Source organism: Mandrillus leucophaeus, unplaced genomic scaffold, assembly GCF_000951045.1.
Source record: "Mandrillus leucophaeus isolate KB7577 unplaced genomic scaffold, Mleu.le_1.0 Scaffold572, whole genome shotgun sequence".
NCBI lineage: Eukaryota > Metazoa > Chordata > Mammalia > Primates > Cercopithecidae > Mandrillus > Mandrillus leucophaeus.
In genome coordinates, this window is record NW_012106164.1 from 1,287,711 (window position 1) to 1,306,765 (window position 19,055).

General features: G+C 50.6%; 1 protein-coding gene across 1 annotated transcript in view; it reads right to left on the minus strand.

Annotated features, from left to right (window-relative positions):
• The window catches only part of COL27A1 (collagen, type XXVII, alpha 1), a 173,099-nt gene that overhangs the window by 131,073 nt on the left and 22,971 nt on the right, over positions 1–19,055 (minus strand). Inside the window, exons 4-5 of the mRNA XM_011998515.1 lie at positions 13,846–13,899; positions 9,144–9,197 (exon numbers count right to left, since the gene is read on the minus strand). Coding sequence (XP_011853905.1) covers positions 9,144–9,197; positions 13,846–13,899 — 108 coding nt within the window. The remainder of the gene's footprint in view (positions 1–9,143; positions 9,198–13,845; positions 13,900–19,055) is intronic.

A 19,055-nucleotide genomic window follows, 5' to 3' on the forward strand; every position in this document is an offset into this window, starting at 1 on the left:
GAATGCCATGGTGGGGAACAGACACACTCGTGACCATGAGGGGCAAACCAGAGAAACCGGTGATGATGATAAACATTAATATTTACTGAGTGCTCTTCTAAGCCCTGGACACATATTAACTCATTTAATCCTCCAAATCCATAAGGCGGCAACGATTACTATCCCCCTTTTACAGAAGAGAAAGCTAAGGCACAGCAGGAATAAGTCACCTGTCCAAGGTCATACAATTAGAAAGTGGGATTTAGTCATTCCATTACAAAGATACATGCATGTGTATATCCATTGCAGCACTATTCACAATAGCAAAGACATGGAATCAACCTAAATGCCCATCAACAATAGAGACTGGATAAAGAAAATATGGTACATATACATCATGGAGTACTATGCAGCCATAAAAAGGAATGAAATCATGTCCTTTGCTGGGACATGGATGAAGAAACCATTATCCTAAGCAAACTAATGCAGGGACAGAAAACCAAATACTGTCTGCTCTCACTCATAAGTGGGAGCTGAACAATGAGAACACATGGACGCATTGGGAAGGAACAACATACACTAGGGCCTCTCGGCGGCAGGGGAGTAGGGGTAGGGAGAGCATTAGGAAAAACAGCTAATGCATGCTGTGCTTAATACCTAGGTGATGGGTTGATAGGTACAGCAAACCACCATGACACACGTTTCCCTATATAACAAACCCACACATCCTGCACATGTGGCCCGAAACTTAAAATAAAAATTAAAAAAAAAAAAAAAAAAAGAAAGTGGGATTTAGGTTCTTGCAGTCTGGTTCCAGAGCCTGAACTCTTTACATTTTGATATACTGCAGATGAAAAACTACAATCCAGTGGTAAGGGGAGGATAGGAAGAAACTGGAGAGAACTTCACCTAAACAGAGGTAAATCCTTAAAGGGAGTTACAGGTTTTGTAAGTTGAGGCTGGAAAAAGACCAGGAGGAACCAGATGAAGTGGCAGCTCAAGGGATGCTCAAGGTACCTCTAGATGGGTGAAGGTATGACTTCTGGGATAGAGCACACTATATGTCTTCCCAGCCAGGCTCCTGCAAATCTTCCAATAAGAAATATAAGTTATATACAAAGTCCAACTAACCATTTACACCTTCACAGGAACAAGAATCTTGTTGTCAGACCAGCTCTCCAGCCAATGAGCTTGTGTGACCGTGACAGAGCCTGTGTGACCTTGAGCAAGCCACTTTCCCTCTCTGTATGTGAAATGGCAGACTCTGCCTGGATTAGTTAACAGAGCCAGGTGGTACTAGAAGACAGATGGGAGCCTTAAGTGCCAAGAACATAGCAGGAATGGGAACTACGGTGAACACCTTTCCTGCAGGTTGGGTTGGGAAATAGAACAGAAGGCTCGGGTGGCTGAGGCCCAGAGATGGGGTGAGACAAGGGAGGAATAAATCACAAAAGATTTGGAAATTCTGGCTAGGCATGGTGGCTCACGCCTGTAATCCCAACACTTTAAGAGGCCAAGGAAGGAGGATCACTTGAGCCCAGGAGTTCTAGACCAGCCTGGGCAACAAAGTGAGACCATGTATCTACAAAAGCAAAAAATTTAGCTGGGTGTGGTGGTGCACACCTTAGTCCCAGCTACTTGGGAGGCTGGGTGGGAGGACTGCTGGAGTCCGGGAGGTTGAGGCTGCAGTGAGCTCTGATAGCACCACTGCACTCCAGCCTGGAGGACAGAGCAAGACCCTGTCTCAAACAAACAAATAAATTAATGAATATTGAGAAATTCCGGGCTGGAAGCCTCCTATATAAGCCATCCTTGGTTTCAGTATCCAGCACAGGGCCTGGCTCAGAGAAGTCATCATAAAATGTTTCACAAATGAGCAATTGAGTGAACAGAGTCTCAAGAGACAATGGTAGGGATAGGAATGGGTCAAATCTGGCTCCAGCCCCAGAACTTTCTCTGAATTTTCACCAGGCCTCCCACTGTCACTACGACTATTTTCATGGGTCTAGAAGTTCTGGACAATGCAATAAGGCAGGAAAAATAAATAAGAACTACTAATCTTTGAGGAAAATGAGACAACAATATGTTCTTTTCTGCAAATAATATGAATACCTATCTATAAAATCCAGGAGAACCAACTGAAATACTAATAGAATTAATAAGGTGATTTAGTAAGGGGATGGTTATAAATTAAATACAAAAATAAAAAAAATACAAAAATTAATAGTTATTTTCACTAGATGAGAGCTATCTAGAAAATACAATGGGGAGAATATTCCATTCATGACAGCAGAAACTAAGTATAAACCTAATAAGAAATGTACAGGGCTTATGTAATAAAAACCATTAAAGTTTACTAAGAGACATTGTAGAACTTCAACCAAATAGGAAGACATGCCATATTTTTAGATAGAAAAATGTAATATTTTAAAGATGTTAATTCTTCCCAAATTAATATATGTATTTAATTACAATTCCAGTAAAAAGCCCAAGCGTTTTTTCAAGGAAATTGTTAAGATAGGCGTAAGGTTCATCTGACAGAATAAATAGCCAGAAATGTTTTAAATAAAGAGAAGAAGAAGGATACATAGTACAAAGATAGTAAATGTCATATAATTGGCATTTTACTAGCATAAAAATAAATAAACAATGAAACATAACACAATGGCTTGTATTAGATCCTTGTCTATTATAGAGTAACCAGTGGAGGAAAGATGTTTAACAAGTGGTTAACTATTGGAGGAAAAATAATGCTGGAACCCAACTTCATTTCCACCACCCCCATTAAGATGAATTCCAGATGGTTTAAATTTTTTAAGAGTACAAGAGATATTATGAAATGACAAGGAATATAATTGAATACCTATCTGATCTTAAAATAGGAAAAACATTTCTAGGTATAAAAGCAAAATAAAGAACCACAGATTTTACAGATCAATAGAGCCCTCCTGAGATTATCTGACATATTTTTTAAAAGGATAACATTTCTATTTGTGAAAATCATCATGAATACTCTTAAGAAGCAAACAACAAACTAGAAAATATTTGTAAGGTGGACAAAGCCTTAATAACCTCAAAACAATGCTTACAAACCAATAACAAATGGCAACATCCCAACCTTCCAAAATAAACCAACTCGTAAGTGGTGAAGTATAAATGGAAAAGAGATTTAAGAAAAACATACATCTCATAGACGATCAATGAAGTGAAAATGATAATAAATTATCTTCTTTTAAAAATATCTTCCTTTAATGCTAGCAGGAGCATAAATCAGTTTAACCTTTCTAGAAGGCAATTTGCTAATAAAATAACAGCTAAACACTCATATGTCTCTCATGTGCAAGGCATATGATAAATCATTGGCATATATGTGTATATTGCATGTGTATGTATATACAAATATATCTTGGTATATGTCTCGATATATGTCCACATATACATATATAAATGCACATACACACACACATAGTGAGGTATGAACTATGATCTTCCTTGTTTTACAGAAGTGGAACCCGAGGCCCTCCGAGTTTTAAGTAACTTGCCCAAAGTCATGCAACCAGCAAATGGTAGTGAGGTGGGAGATGAGACTTGACTCTGGAGGCAGGGCTTGGACTTGGGACCTAACTGAGGACCAGCTAAAACAGGCATGAGGTAGAATCACTTTTCCATAACACCTGCCCACTAGTGTGCCATGTTAGTTTACCATTGTTATGACAACCTGAAAGTTACTGCCCCTTTCCATGGCAATGACCTGATGACCTGGAAGTTACCACCCCTTTCCTAGAAATTTCTGCATATTCTGCCTCTTAATTTGCATACAATTAAAGGTGGGCATAAATATGACTGCAGAACTGCCTCTGAACTGTTACGGTCAGCACACTGCCTATGGGGTAGCCCTGCTCTGCCCGAGCAGTCACGGAGCTGTTCTGCCACATCAATAGAGCTGTTTTCTTCTACCATGAGCTCGCTCTTGAATTCTTTCCTGAGTGAAGCCAAGAACCCTCCCAGGCTAATCCCCAATTTGGAGCTTGTCTGCTCTGCATCAGTAGAGCCAGGATTCAAACTCGGGCACACTGACTCCTGAGACCACATTAGCAATTCTGTTTTTGATGAACTTATCCTAATGAAATAATTGGAGATATTCTAACATTTATATACAGTCATGTTAATCAAGATAATATTTGTATATTAATTCAAAGTGAAACTGATTTTTTTTACAAATGGAGTACGTTATATAAAGCATGGGATATTAGTGTTAATAGAATGCCATGAAGCCATTAAATCATATGTGATGGATGCCAATTGGCTAACACAGGAGAATGTTCACAATAATTGTTAAGTGAGGAAGGCCAGATACCCAGCCACAACAGAGTGGATCCACACTCACATATATGACACACACAGGGAAGACCAGAGAGCTGTGGAGTTAGGGCTACATTGTCACCTTGAGGTCAGACAGCTGAGGGTTTGAATGCTTGCTCTGCCACTTACCAGAAATGTGACTCTGGGCAAGATACTTGGCCGCCTTGGACCTATTTCCTCATCTGTAAAATGGGGGTAATAATACCTGCTCTGCAAAGTATATAAAGCTCTTGGCCAGGGCCTGGCCCAAAGGTTGCTCAAAATGCTCTCAGAGCTTATTACTGGGCAGGACCACTACAGGTAGCTCACTTTCTTCTTGATATCTTCTGAACTTCTCCACATTTTCCTTGGGTGGCTGAGGCCCAGAGAGGGGATGAGACAAATGAGCACTAAATCACAAAGGATTATAATAGTCTGGGCTGGAAGCCCCCTGTATATTCCATGTCTGATCTCAAGTGCCCAGCACAGGGCCTGGTCCAAAGGAAGGAACATTAGAGGAAGAGGAAAGGTAAAGTTCACATCAGCTCTGCCAGCAGCCACCTGGGCCATGGAGCCTGCCCTCTGCTGACCACTTCTCTTTCCCAGTGTCCAAGGGCCATAGTCATCCTGGCTAGTTCACTGCAGACCAAGTGGACCAGACCAGAGACAAGGTGGCTAGCTGCCCAAGAGTGGGACCAGCAGCCTCATGGCCCAGTGCAGGGAGTACTGGTGGGGAGCACTAGCTTCCCTCTCCAGAAAGAGACCCCCACCTCTGCCCTAGAGCTCCTCATTTGCACCAAGGACCTGCATCCCGCCTGACTCCACCATGGTCCAGCATCAGCACCCTGCCCCGGGGCAGCTCCAACCCTCCTACTGGCCACCAGCCAAGCTCTGCTTCTCAAATGGCCTAAATGACATTTGCCAACCTCATCCGGTCATGTCAATTCTGCTGAAATCCTTTTCAGGTCTTCCAGCTGCTCTTTGGATAAAGTCCAAAAATCATACCACCAACTGCCAGGCCTGTTGCCCTCGCCAGCCTCCTCCAGCCCCTTTGCCTAGGTGTCCACTATACTTCAGACCTTGGTTCAACCTTCCTGCCCTCTGAGAAGGTGTCCCTCACCTCCTGGACAGGATCAATCCGTATATCGTGGGGTCTCTGAGCACCCCGGGCCTCTCACGTGGAGCCCTAGAGACCTAATCATGGTGTAAGTCTGCACTTGTCAATATGGTTGGCTTGTTTTTCTTTCTTGCTCATCTCTACACTCCCCAAGGGCAGGGACCATGCCTGCCTGTGTCCCTGATAGCCCCAGTGCCTCACACATGCCGACAGCTGCCCCTTCTGCAGCACCTGCCACGGGTCAGCACCGCTCTAAGCGGAAACACATCCTCTCAGGGTCCTAGCTTCTCTGCCTCATTCTCAAAGTCCTGGATCCAACTCTGTGCTGGAGCTGACGAGCTCCCTTCGCTGCTGGATTGGAACATGGGATATGTGGGTAGATAGTAGATGGGCAGAGCCTTGGGCTCTGGAGGAGGAAGATGGGATGCAGCCTGGCTCTGGCCTGTACCAGCTGTGACACCCTGACAAAGCTCCTTCTCGCAGGCAAACCCAAGGATCTGAAATACAGTCCCCCCACTGCCCAGCCATGATCCAGGCAAGGTCCCTTGGCCCTCTGAACTTTCACTCTTCTGCACTCTCAGGAGGGATGAGGTCCCTCACCTCAGGTTTCTCTCTTTCTTGGTCTTCCTCAAACCACCCATCTCTCCCACCCTTCAGTGTAGCAGAGGGATCATCTTCCCACTAGGCCATAAGCACCTGAAGGCGGAGATGCACTGAAGGGATGACCGCATGGGGCTAATCCAGTTCTGTGCCCCCAGGGCAAGCCCTGCCGGGTGTGACTGATTTATCTGTCAACAGCCCATAGTGGGTGCTCAATACACATTTGTTGACTGAAGGAGGATGAATGGATGGGTGGCCCCAGACACCATGCACTGAGGTTCCACAGTGCTCTGAGCAGGGCCAGCAGGAGGAGCTGATGGAGTGTCTGCTACCACAGGAGCAGGGAGTGAGTCTGGCGCGGGGAGGAGACAGGCTCCACTGGTCCCAGAGCGGGCTAGGCAGGGGCAAGCCTGGCCATTCAAAACAGCTGCTGATGCTCAGCATCAGGGGCCAGCACAGGCCTAGGGGGAAGCCAGCCCTACAGTCCCACCAGGTCACCTCCCATCCCAAAGGGGATCTGCTGAACAGTTGAGGACCCTAGGACCCTCTTCCCAGGGTCCCACCCATTCATGCAGACACACAGCTTTCTCATCCAATCTCAGCCAAGTCATTACTCCCATCCAGGGAGGGCCTCTGCTTTAACCTTTTCCTGCCCATGCCACAGATCAGCCTAGGGCCCTGGCCCAGTTACCTGGGCCTCCCACCTAACCAGCCTCCCTGGAGGCCCCCTCTGTTCACCCTTGGCGTCAGGGCCAAGTGTCCAGGCAAAGGGCAAGATGTTTCCCCCTGGCATTTTATGCAAGTCCCAATGAGAGAAGCAGCCTCTGATTCCAGTGTATTTTATAGAACCTACACCCTTGTCTGCTATACACAGATGTAAATGGGAGTCCTGTCCGTGAGGCCCTGAGTCCGTGGTTCCCAGTCCCATGTGGCGGCAGGAGAACTCACTTGCTAGGGAGAAGCCTCAGTGGCCACACTCAGAGATGTGTCTCAGAATGCGAGGAGAAACAGCTGGCAGGCCCTCCTCCTACCACGGCACATCTGTTAGCAAGATTGGGGTGGGCTACCATGGTGCTGGCACTGAGGTCCCACAGTGCTCTGAGCAGGGCCAGCAGGAGGAGCTGATGGAGCATCTGCTACCACAGGAGCAGGGAGTGAGTCTGGGGGTGGGAGGAGACAGGCTCCACTGGTCCCAGAGCAGGCTAGGAAGGGGCAAGCCTGGCCACTTAAAACAGCTGGGGATGCTCGGCATCTTGATGTACCCATGGCCTCTGCAAAGCAGAAGTCTCCAAATGAGTTCCTGCCTCTCTGCCTGACCCGTGGGAGCAGCTTCCGCTGCCATTTCCTAGACAATGTCTTCATCGACCCGTGCCTCAGTTTCCCCATCTGTAGATGGGTACGGTATCTCCACCCATCTCTTTAGGTCTTTGTGGGGATCAAATGAGACCAGCCACATCAAATGCATGCACAGTGCCTGGCACACAGGAAGGGTTCAGTATATGGCTGGTACTATAACCAGTGTTCGCCCTGTGAAAGCCCAGAGCCCCTCCAGGCAGCTGCTAAGCACTGGACACCTGAGGCCTCCACTGCCTGCCTTCCAAAAAGGAACCCAGCCCAGCCCTGGACTTAGAGTCACAGATCTAGAGGGGCTGAGGTCAGTGCTCCTGCACTCTGCTCTGTCCCAAGACTCTGGCACCACAGATCCATACGCCCAGGACTACCACATGAGACCTCTGTCCAAAGCTCCCAGGCAAGCTGATGGGCCAGAAGGAGTCCTACTCCGTGACTCAGGAGAGCTGGGCTTTAGCGGCTGCTCAGCAGCTCACTGTGCATGGCCTGGAGCCAATCAGTTAAGGGCTTTCCTTAAGCCATTCAACCTTTGCAGCTGGGTTATCAAAGAATGGCCCTGGACCTGGCCCAACCAAAGCCCAGGGGTGCGCTTCACCTGGTTACCCCACAGATGACACAGGCTGGATTGGGAGGCCCCTGAGCCAGAAGCCCGTCTGCCCTCCACAGCTCCTTTGGCACAGGCACTGCTCTCTTAGCTTCAGAGACTTTAGCATCTTCCTTCCCCTCCTCTTATCTCTCCAGCCATTCCGCAAGCTTTCTTTTCCCATGACCTAAATGTTGCTGGCTCTGGCACTCCCCTTGGTGCTCTGAGTTTCTCACTTCCAATGCAGTGCCCCAACAACCTTGCCCTCTGCCAGAGCTCCAGAAACAGACTGAAGAGCTCAGCAAGTGCTGTTCCCATATCATCAAAGCATCAGCCACTAAGGTCTCGTTAAAAGTGAACTCGAGTATTCCAAGACGACTCCCTGGGGGAAGTGGCATTTCTGCGCCAGCCTCCCCCGGCTCTATCTCCAGCTCAGAGCAATCCTGAGTTCCGTAATATCTGTCCATAAATGATCACTTGACCGGGCTACATGTTTCCACATGCAACATCATCTGAGCCCCCTCCTGGGACCCAGTTCAGTCCCCAAGGCTAATATCAGGGAGGTAAAAACTGTCTAGTGTTTGTAACTGTCTCTCACCTTGCACCCACCACCATCCTTTCCACTCTACCTCCTCCCACACCCCTAAGTTGGCCCGGACTAGCCTCCTTTCTCCCCTGTATCACCCCTGGTCTCCTGGCCCTGGCTCTGGTTCCCCACCCCCGCTTCATCTTCCTCATGGCATCTAGTGAGCTTTCTAAAACGTGATCTTTCCACATCCCTCCCCAGGATGCATCTTACAACACGGTAAGCCTTATGTTCTTAGTCTGACATTCAAGGCCAGCCTTCCCTATTTAGCAAGAAATCACCCCTCTGCCCACTGCCCTGAAGGCTCTGGGTTCCAACTGCGTGACTCCCCCAAGTCTCTCCCAGCCGGAAGCACTGTGTCACCAGACCAGGCACAGGGCCCAGCCCTGGAAAGGGGTCCAGAGGGTGATCCTGGCTTGGGTGGGAATCCCCCTCAGTGCCCCTGAAGCCCTCCCACCAGGCGCCCCTGGGAAGCACTTCAAACATGGCTCCAACCCCAGCACCCGCCAGGCGCCCCTGGGAAGCACCGCAAATATGGCTCCAACCCCAGCACCCACTCCATGGCCACATCTCCAGCAAATACTCACTTTGGCTCCAGGAGGGCCGGGGAGACCTGGATTTCCATAAGGCCCAGGAGGACCCTGAAAGAGAAAAGAAACAAAAACAAATAAGGTGACAAAAAACAGGGGCCATCTCACCTCTGACTGCAATGCCTGGCACCTTCCCTACACCCACTGGTTTATTATCTTCTCCCCAAACCAAGCCCTAGCAACACTGTCGTGGCCACTCAGCCTACTTTTGGGAGCACCCCCTCCGTGCCTGGCCCCGTGGGAAGCACATCCCATGTGCCATCTCATTTGATCCTATTAACCGGGAAGGTAGGTCATATTGTTATTACTATTTTGAAGACAAGGATGCTGATGTTCACAGAGGTTTGTAACTGTCTCAGATCACCCAGCTGCTAAGAGGCAGAGCTGGACCTGGATATCAGAGCACAAGTCCTTCACCCCTAAATTTTACCTCCTCTCCATACTCTCTCAGCCTGGCCCCGTCAGCCCTTCCCAGCTTCATCAGGCTCAAACCACTCTTAGCTATGCACTTCCCTCCCATGTATCTGGTACTTTCTCTCCTCATTGCCTTTGCCCATGATGTTCTCTCATCTGGCAGCATCTTTTCTCATCCATCTCCTCTGCTTGAAACCTGATCCATCCTTCATGCCTGGCTCAAAGTGCCATCTCCTCCAGGGAACCCTCTGGGGCTCCTCCAGCTTCAAGTGGACTTTTATTTTTTAGAGGCAGGGTCTTGCTTTGTGGCTTAGGCTAGAGTGTAGCTGTATGATCGTAGCTAACTGCAGGCTCAAACTCCTGGGCTCAAGAGATCCTCCCGCCTTAGCCTCCTGAGTAGTTGGGACTCCCAGCATGGGCCACCATACTTGGTTAATTTTTAATTTTTTTTTTGTAGAGATGGAGTCTTGCTACATTGCCCAGGCTGGTCTCGAACTCCTGGCCTGAAGCAATCCTCCTGCCTTGGCCTCTTGAAGTGCTGGGATTACAGGCATGAGCCATGGCAGCTGGCCCCAGCTGGACTTCTGTATGAGTCTTTGGAGTTGAGAGCTCAAGAAGGATGCATTTGACCTCTTGTGAACAAAGGTGCACCTCTCCCATGGCTACAACGTGTGATCAGACCCTTAAACCCCTGCAAGCTCCAAGCTTTCAAGGTCTTCCAGAGACCACAGAGCACCTGGGAACACTGGACCCAGAGAGTCCAGGAGGCTTGGTCAAGGTCATACAGCAGAGTTGTGGCCAAGTGAGATCAGGGTCCAGGGCCTGGTGGTTTCAAGTCCAGAGTTTATTCATGGTGTTGGATTTTCCCAGTCCATATCCAAGTTCCTCTGTAACAGCTGGGTCCTGTTACGTCCACTTTCTCCAGCAAGAGCCCTGGCCTAGAGTCTTCCAGCCCAGTAATATAAATAGAGCCCTAAGAGTCGGGTAATACTTGAGGGTTTTTGTCTAGCAGGAATAATCTGGGGCATAGGAGGTGAGGAGAAGCACCCCAAAGGGTCCAGTGGTCCTCCCCGCCCAGTCAGCCTCTAGGCACACTGCCCTCGTCCCTGCCCCTCTTGATTCATCGGGCTAACTGTGTGTGAACTGCTTTCTTCTTCCCTCTCTGAGGCCAGCTTCCCAGCTGCAGCCTGTCACATTCCAACCAAGGCACCTCCCTCTTCCTCTCTTCCTTGATGCCTGAACGGGGACCCTCCCCTTCTCCGAATGCACCGGGAAGGAACAGTGTCCAGAGCACACTGAGCCTGGAGAGTTTCTCAGTGCCACTTGTGACCCTCCTTCCAAAATAATCAGCCCTCCTGCCCTCCCCTGCAGTCCACCAAACACTGTCTCCTGGCACGCGACAGAACCTGGAAGCATCGAGACTGGGTCCCAGTTCTGAGCCCCACTTCGCAATCCCCAGCCTCGGTCTCGCCCTCTGTTCTGTAAATGACTGGGACCCAGCAGTCTCTAAGGAATCTGGAACACCCCCCGATGTTCACCCCAGCCCAGGCTCGTGGGGTCTAACCAGGTCTAACCACAAGTTCAGTGGGAACTGGACAGAGTTTGGGAGGGGGTGTTGAAGGAGGGGTTCGTGACACCCAGTTCCACCAGAGCCAGGCGTGGGCTGCACAAGGTCAGGGGTGGCTGCCTCTCCCCAGTCATGCCCCCAGCTGCCCCATAGATGGTGGGCCAGAGCACTCAGCTCCCCCATCTGCAGCTTCTGAAGGTGGGGGCTTCCTGTTTCCCTGCCCCCCCACCGTCCCCACCCCTCTCCAGCCTTGCAGAGAAACGAGGCACATAGTTGACTGAAAGCCAAGCAGACTGATTCTATAAATGCTGCAGCCTAGAAAGCCAGGTGGGGGAGGCTCTGGGATTCCCCGACATCCCTCCATGGGCTGGGGGAATATGTGGAGGTAGGAAGGGGCAAGACACAGAGTTTTGGGCGACCTCAGGTAAGAATGCCCCTCCTTAAGCCCCTCCAGAGCCCCCATCTGTGCAGAGAGGAGCTGGGATTGTTTAATCCAGCATTCTATTATCTTTGGAATTTTATAATACATGGAATTTCCAGTCTAGAGACAGGATGATGGTACGGTGGCGGGCGGCGGGGCTGGGGTGGCTTGCAGGGAAAGAGCCTAGAAGTGTGTCAGGAAAGTCATTCACCCAGAGCTAGATGGAAACTTAGAAACGCCTTACCATGACCCCAGGCTTTACAGATGGGGAAACTGAGGCTAGGAGGAGGGAAGGGACTTGCCTAAGATTCCACAACTTCTTGGTGGAAATATTCTTGACTCTTAGATTAAAACTCTTCATCAATCATTTGCCCAGCACCTGCTGCATGCAGGGCACTCTGCTAGGCATCACGTAGGACAGAGAGGTAACCAAGGCCTGTCTCTGAAGGGGCTCAGGTGAGTACCCAGAAAAATAAGCACAATAGATGCTTAAGATGGTAGGCTCTGGGCCAGGTGCAGTGGCTCACACTTGTAATCCCAGCACTTTGGGAAGCTGAGGTAGGTGGATCACTTGAGGTCAGGAGTTTGAGACCAGCTTGGCCAACATGGTGAAACCCCATCTCTACTAAAAATACGAAAAATTAGCTGGGTGTGGGGGCATGTGCTTGTAATCCCAGCCACTTGCGAGGCTGAGGCAGGAGAATCACTTGAGCCTGGGAGGTGGAGGTTGCAGTGAGCCCAGATTGCTCCATTGCACTCCAACCTGGGAGACAGAGCAAGACTCTGGAAAAAAAAAAAAAAAAAATGGTAGGCTCTGGAGGCAGACTACCTGGGTTCAATCCTGGCTCTGCCATTTACTCTCTTTAACTTTATCTGAAGTAACTAAACCTTTCTGAGCCTCGGTTTCCTCGTCTGTAAAATGGGAATAGATTGAAACCTATTTCTCAGGATGGCTGGAAAGGTGGAATGAGATCCTGCACATGTGGCTCAGCAAACGGAGTTCAGTGGTCAATGAGAGCTGTGAGAAAATGACCCACGCCATCCAGAGGGAACAGGGGAACCACTGCGGGAGTTCCAAGAAGGGAGCGGTCACCAGAAATAAAGGTGGTGTTTGCTCTTAGACATGAATGGAGGAGGAGTTTACAAAGGAGGACAGCCAGAGCAAAACCGCAGAGGCTGAGGGGCTCAGGAGGTTGGGGAAGGGAGTAGGCTGCCTAGGTCAACGGCCTCATCCTGGTCCCAGGCTGCACGGTCCCATGGGCTAGCAGCCTCTGCGATATCTATGTGGTCCCCAGGGGGCATGTGCTTCATGAAGGCTCTGAAGCCAGGAAGAAATGCCGCTTCAGATGGCAGATTCCAGAGCCCTGGGCCCAGGGAGCAGAGGGCCAGGTCTGGAGGGAACTAAGGCTTGGGTAATTGCATAACCAGAACCATTCGCTGGGCTCAGAGCTAAAAATATGCCCCAGGCAGCTATCTCTGCCAGGGCCTCACCAGGCACCCAGCGTGGGAAAGGCTGATTCAGCCTGGGCACAGATGCCGGGTGCTGTTGGTCTCGGCCCTCTAAGGGAAGCAGGTAGGTCTCCCTCTAAGGGGATCTCCAAGGGTTCCAGCATATGGGTAAGAGCCTGGGTTCCAGTCCTGGTTTTGCCGTTTCCTACTCAGTTTCCTCATCTCTAAAATGAGAATGATCACACTGTCCCATGGGAGCTTGGGGTGGGCGTGAGAGGTCAAATAAGGCAGTATAAAAGAAGGTGCCAGGACATCACATAGGAGCTATTTTATTTCCCTCTGGGGCTTGGGCTAGCTCAGCGAGCCACTGCAGCCTGCCAAGCCCGGCCTCTCTACAGCAGGAGGAACTCAACTCCTCCCTGGCACGGCCCCTCCAGGTACCTATGTCCGCATCCCTACCCCAGGAGAGCCCTGCAGAAACAGGAAGAGGGATGCAAGGGCCATATATTCCCCAAGTCAGCTTTTTTCCTGGACAAACACTGAAGCCCATCAGCCGAGGGGATGTGATCTTCAGGCTTCCCCACCTTCCCCACCCCAGGCTGCAAAGGGTGATATCCCCAATGGACAACCGAGACCTACAAGAGGTCATTGCTGTTCCATGCCATATCTGTCCATATAGCGTGCCTGAGAGCCCTAAGTCCACTCCAAATGGATAAAGCAAACTATGGGTGCCAGAGATGGGGAGGGAAGAACCTGAGGACACACAGCAAACCTGAGACCTCGGGGGCAGTGAGACGCAGGCCAAAAGAGCCAACAAGAGTTCCAAAGGACAGCGTGAGATAACTCACCCGAGGCCCAAGTGCACCAGGGATTCCAGGTAGCCCAGGCAGCCCAGGGGGACCCTAAGGAAAAAACAAGACAGACAGCATTAGACAGTGCTCACTGGCAGCAGAGAATGGGCTCAAGCAGTCATTCAACAATCCCGCCTGCAGCTGTGGGCATGGATAGTCCACGGCTCAGAGGAGGAGTCCCCTGAGGTCCCTTCCCTGAGAAACTCATGCTCTTCGGAGCTTCTGGGCTTTGGTAGCTACTATTCAGTCACCGAAGCCCTCATCATTTATCACCCAGCTAACTTAGGGTGTCACCTCCTCCAGAAAGCCTTCCCCAAGTTGGACAAAGTCCCTTCTTTTCCTCTATTTTAAAGACCACTATCTTACTTGGGGAATTATCTGCTTAGAAGCCTGTCTCTCCCATCAGATGATGGTCTCCTCAAAGGAACTAAGGGGATATGAGTCATCTTTCTATCCCCAGGGCTCAGTCAAACGTTTGATAAAATAAAACAGCCAGAAACCTCAGAGCTCAGCCAAATTCTCTGCAGAATCAGAACAGAGAAGGGACTTGGCCAAGGTCACACCAAGTGTCTCTGCCCCACAAAGAGGCAGCACAGCACACAGAGCACGGCGCGCGTTTTTGAATCAGACGCGCCTGGGTTCAGATCCCTGCCTGTCACTGACAAAATGCGCAAGTCTTTAGCCAGCTTATGCCCATACAAACGGAGGCAATAAAACACTCCCCATGGGATTCCAAGGATGACATGACAGATGATAAATGTGTAGCACAGTGCCTGGTACATAACCGGCACTCAAATGTGCTATCTGTTCCCATGGCCACAGCATGGTCCAGCCTTCATCACCGCTCCCCAAGAACCTGCAGCAGCCCCCTCAGTGGTCTCCCCGCCTCTACTCTCTCCTCCACTCCCTCCCTTCTGCAGTCCTCCTCTACACAGCCTCATTCACCTTCCAAAAGTCCTCCCCTGCTCAACAACATTGAAGAGCTCCCCATTTCCCGCAAGTGAAAGACCTAACGCTGAAGCTCAGCATTTAAGGAACATCTGTGTATCTTCATCTCTTTTCTCTTTACACAGGAAGGGAGGCAGCCGAGCAGACTTACTAAACCATGAGCTGGTCTTTGTTCAAATCCTGTCTTTACCACTTAATAACGGCAGACTTCCTGCAGTTCCTCCCACTTATCTGAGTCTCAGATGCTCCCTGTTAAGATGAGTCCAACAACGACTGCTGCATCTACCTCGAAGGAGTAAATGAGGATTAACTAAGCGCCTGATGTGAAGAACTGTGCCTGAAGCCTTCAAAGGAAGCCAGGCTTTCGAGGATGTGTGAGGCCTGGGGAATTCATTTGTTTCAAATAACCATCAACGAGATTCCAGGTTTCCTGCCCAGAGTTAAAATCGGTGTTGAAAACCCAGTCCGGTTTGGCTGGTAATTAATCCAGATCTCACGCTGGGCAGCCTCGGCTCACAGTTCTGGCCTGTGAACACCACGTGCTTGCTCGTCCATGAATAAAAATCAGAGGAGAGATCCAGACAGGCAGATATGGGTACCAAGGTCACTGGGCAACAGCCCTGAGCAGAAAGAGGAGGGACTATTTTGTGACCTCGGGTGAGTCCCAGCTACCTCTGAGCATCTGGGGACCTCTGGCCAAACTGTCGGCAGAGCTCAATGGCTGGGTAGAGGAGTTGTCTGGTTTTGCAGGTTCTGGACTCTGGGTGCCAGTCTTACCTACTTCCCCTCTCCAGCTGTCTCTGGGCAATAGAGTACGGTGGAACGCCAAGGGCCTGGGTTCACGTAGGGCACCCCCACCCCCCCACTTACTAGCTGGGTGGCTTTGAGCAAAGCTATTTCCAGGCTCCAAGCCTTTGTCTCTATTGCTGTAAAATGAGGTTAATAATAGCACCTAGCCGACATATAATCTATAACAAGCGCTAATCCTGGTGTCTGGCACCCAGTTAATGCTCAAAAAAATGTTAGCTGTTATTTCTGTTAAGCAAGCTTCTGGAACGTCCTCAACTCAAAATTTTAAGCCACCCTCCTTCACATCTGTTTCTAGGGGACAGTAAGAGATGTCCCTTCTTAGGAGGCCCTCCTTGACCCAACTGTCCCAAGTGGACCCAGAATTAAAGAAAAAGCAGGGGGCTGAGATGAAGCACCCTGTAGGGATACCATACCATTTCAACAGATAAGAAGCCAGAGGGAGGTTCAGAGAGGTAAAGCGACTTGCCCAGTACCACACAGCTAACAAGAAGCAGCGCCTGGATTCAAACCCAGGACCCCTGGAACTGTTCTCCTACCCTGCGCAGCTGCCACACAATCTTGGTCAAGTGTGACTCTAACTAGGTATGTGGCCTTGAGTAAGTCCCTTCCCTTCTATGGGCATCTGTGAAGTAAAGATCCGGGAACCTTCTTGGCACTGGCATTTCCTGAATTGCGGAGGGCCAAGGTGGGGGTAATTTCCTCTGCTACGTATCAGGTCAAGAGGAAAAGCAAGATTCTCCCCATGTGACAGAGGAGAAGGCCAAGGCCCAGCGGGGTGAAGGGCTTGTCCAGGACTCTGGGGAGGAACAGGTTCCGTGGGTGCAGCTCCTTCACGGACCCTGGTGGGGCTGCAGCTGCAGAGGCCTGGACACTCCCTCTTGGCATGTCTTCTGCCCCAGAAATAGGGGCATCCAGGATAGAGTCTGACCTCATCCACCACATCTGCAGAGCAGACTCTGAGTGCCACTCAGGACCCAGGGTCCAGCGTGGTGATGTCAGCCCACGGGCCGACTCCTTGACAGGCCAGCCCCAGCTTCGGGCCTGGCCAATCCCTTCACTCCAGACCTTCAACCTGGGTGGGGACTGCCAGCTGCCCAGTGCTAGCCATGGGCTGGACCCTCCCCTACTCAGTGCCCACTTTGTTCGTGGCAAGCATGGGTGGGTGCCCCCTGGCCCCTCTCCCCTGATCCGAGACCCTGCCTGTTCTCTCTGCAGTGGAAAAACGCTGCCATTTCTTTCCAGGGCCTGAAGCCTGAGCGGGTGACTCTGGGATGATTCACGAGGCCGGGGTGGGATTTTCCACTTCACGCTGCAAACAACGGGGCCTCTGAGAGGGCCCGGAGCTGAGGGGGAGCAGAGCGGGGGCTCAGGCCTGCCTGGGGGAGGTGGAGGAGGCCTGGGCTCCAGGCGCATGCAAACAGAGCCATGGAAACAGCCAAGCAGACCCCTCGGGGCTTCCCCCAAGGTCCTGGCCTCTGACAGCCAGATCTAGGGGAACCCCATCCTACGGAACAAGTCCACCCTTGTGTCCAGCTACAAGAGCCTCTGCCTGCCAAGCCCTGCAGAAAGAAACCAGCGCTAGCTGGCATGGCCCCTGGCAGTAAGCAACGAGAGGTGTTATAGGCCTGGGGTTTAGGAGACCAAAGTCCGAACCTAGGTGTGCAGCTAACTACCGTGTGACCCTGAGCAATGTCCTTTTGATCTCTACACCTGGACTCTGTGTCTGTAACCTGTTGGGGGTAGTTAGGGAGCCTCAAAGGGCTCTTCCCTCTCTGATTATCTGAGCTAATGATTATTCCTAAGAATTCCCACAGGGCACCCAGACTTCCCCAGCCTCTGTCCTAGGAAGGACCTGCTGGAACAGAGCTTCTCGGCATCAATACGGCTCTGTATGGCCTTGAGTGAGTTACTTCATCTCCCTGGACCTCCAGGCCTCAGTTTGTCCAGCTGTGAAATGGGAATATAATACCCATATTCTGAGATGGCATGTGCATGCTGGTTCTTCTCCATTTACTCCCCAGATCCATGCTGTGCCCTGGGAAGCTGACTTCTACAGATTGTACCCTGGCCTTCCTTGACCTCTAGCTTCCAGCTGGATTTGGCCAATGGGAGACCCCAGAAAGAGAGTGCACAGAAGGGAGGACAGGCTATTTCTCTCCCTGTGCTATAATTTGGCTGCAGCTGTGTTCTCCCATGGCCCCTGCTTCTGTGGGGAGGCTCCTGCTCAAGGTTTTCATTCTCACTCGGTTCTGGGAACACCTTTCCCTGGGACCTTCTGGTCTGGCTTAAAAAAAAAATGGGGGCAGTCCTCCCCTAACCCCCCTCCTGTCTAGCTGACATGTGTCATGACACTCTTATCCATTCAGGCTCCCAAGCTGTCCCTGCTCCACCGACTAGCCCCAGGTTAATATTTTCATAGCACAGTTCTCCAAGCAAATGTGAGACTACGTCCAGACCCTCCCAGTTCTCTCAGTGCACCAAAGTCCCCACGTCGACACCCACCATCAGTCCACAATCACAGCCACGACAATCTACCAGGACCCAGGTTTCATATGTGCTTTACCTCCCGCATCTCACTGAATCCATGTAACGACCCTGGAAAGGTAGGTGGCACCGTATCCCCATTTTATAGAGGCAGAAACTGAGGCTTAGAGAGGTTAAGTGATTTGCCAAAGGTCACACAGCACCAGGCATCTAGAGGACATTCAGCTAACAATTGTGCAAAGAATGAATGGATGGCTGGATAAGGGAATGGTTCAAACCCAGGTCATCCCAAATCCTAAGACTACGTGCTTTTGCAGTCCACATGGCCTCCTCATCTCCCTGACAGCAGAGTTCTGGGTAACCTCAAGGAGCCCCGTCTGGGAGTCAGGACGACCTGCATTTCATAAGGATCAAATTCTTTCGTTCATTTCACAGATAGATAGTCACAGAGCACGTGCTGTGGGCCAGGCCCTTAGCTGGGTCTTCCCGACGGGACATTTGCAAAAAGTGCAAGCGTGGGCAAATGCCAGTGGCCTGATCGTGAATAAATAAGGCCTTGACTCGCCTCCTCTCAGGCGTGGGGCTTCTGTGCAGCTTCTGTGCAGCGCTGTGAACCGCGGCCTCCCCGCCCCAACTCACCCAGGGCCAAGCTCAGTTTTTCCATGCTCCCCCCTCCTGGGGCTCCCACAGAGCTCCCTCACTCAGCAGCTACAACTCCTGGCAGGCCTGGGCCCAGAACTCTGTCTCAGCCTCTGCCAGTTGCTCTCGTGCCCTGAACCCCGAGGAACAGGTTTGCACATGCAAACACAGCCACTGCACCTCTCTAAAACACTGAAAGGCTCCACAGTCATGTCTAAGGGGAGAGCTGTCCCAACACTTTATTTCAGTAGGAGACTGAGCACTGGGGAGAGGAAAGAATTTCCCCAAACTCACTCAGCAAACCTAGGTAAGATGGCCCAACTTAC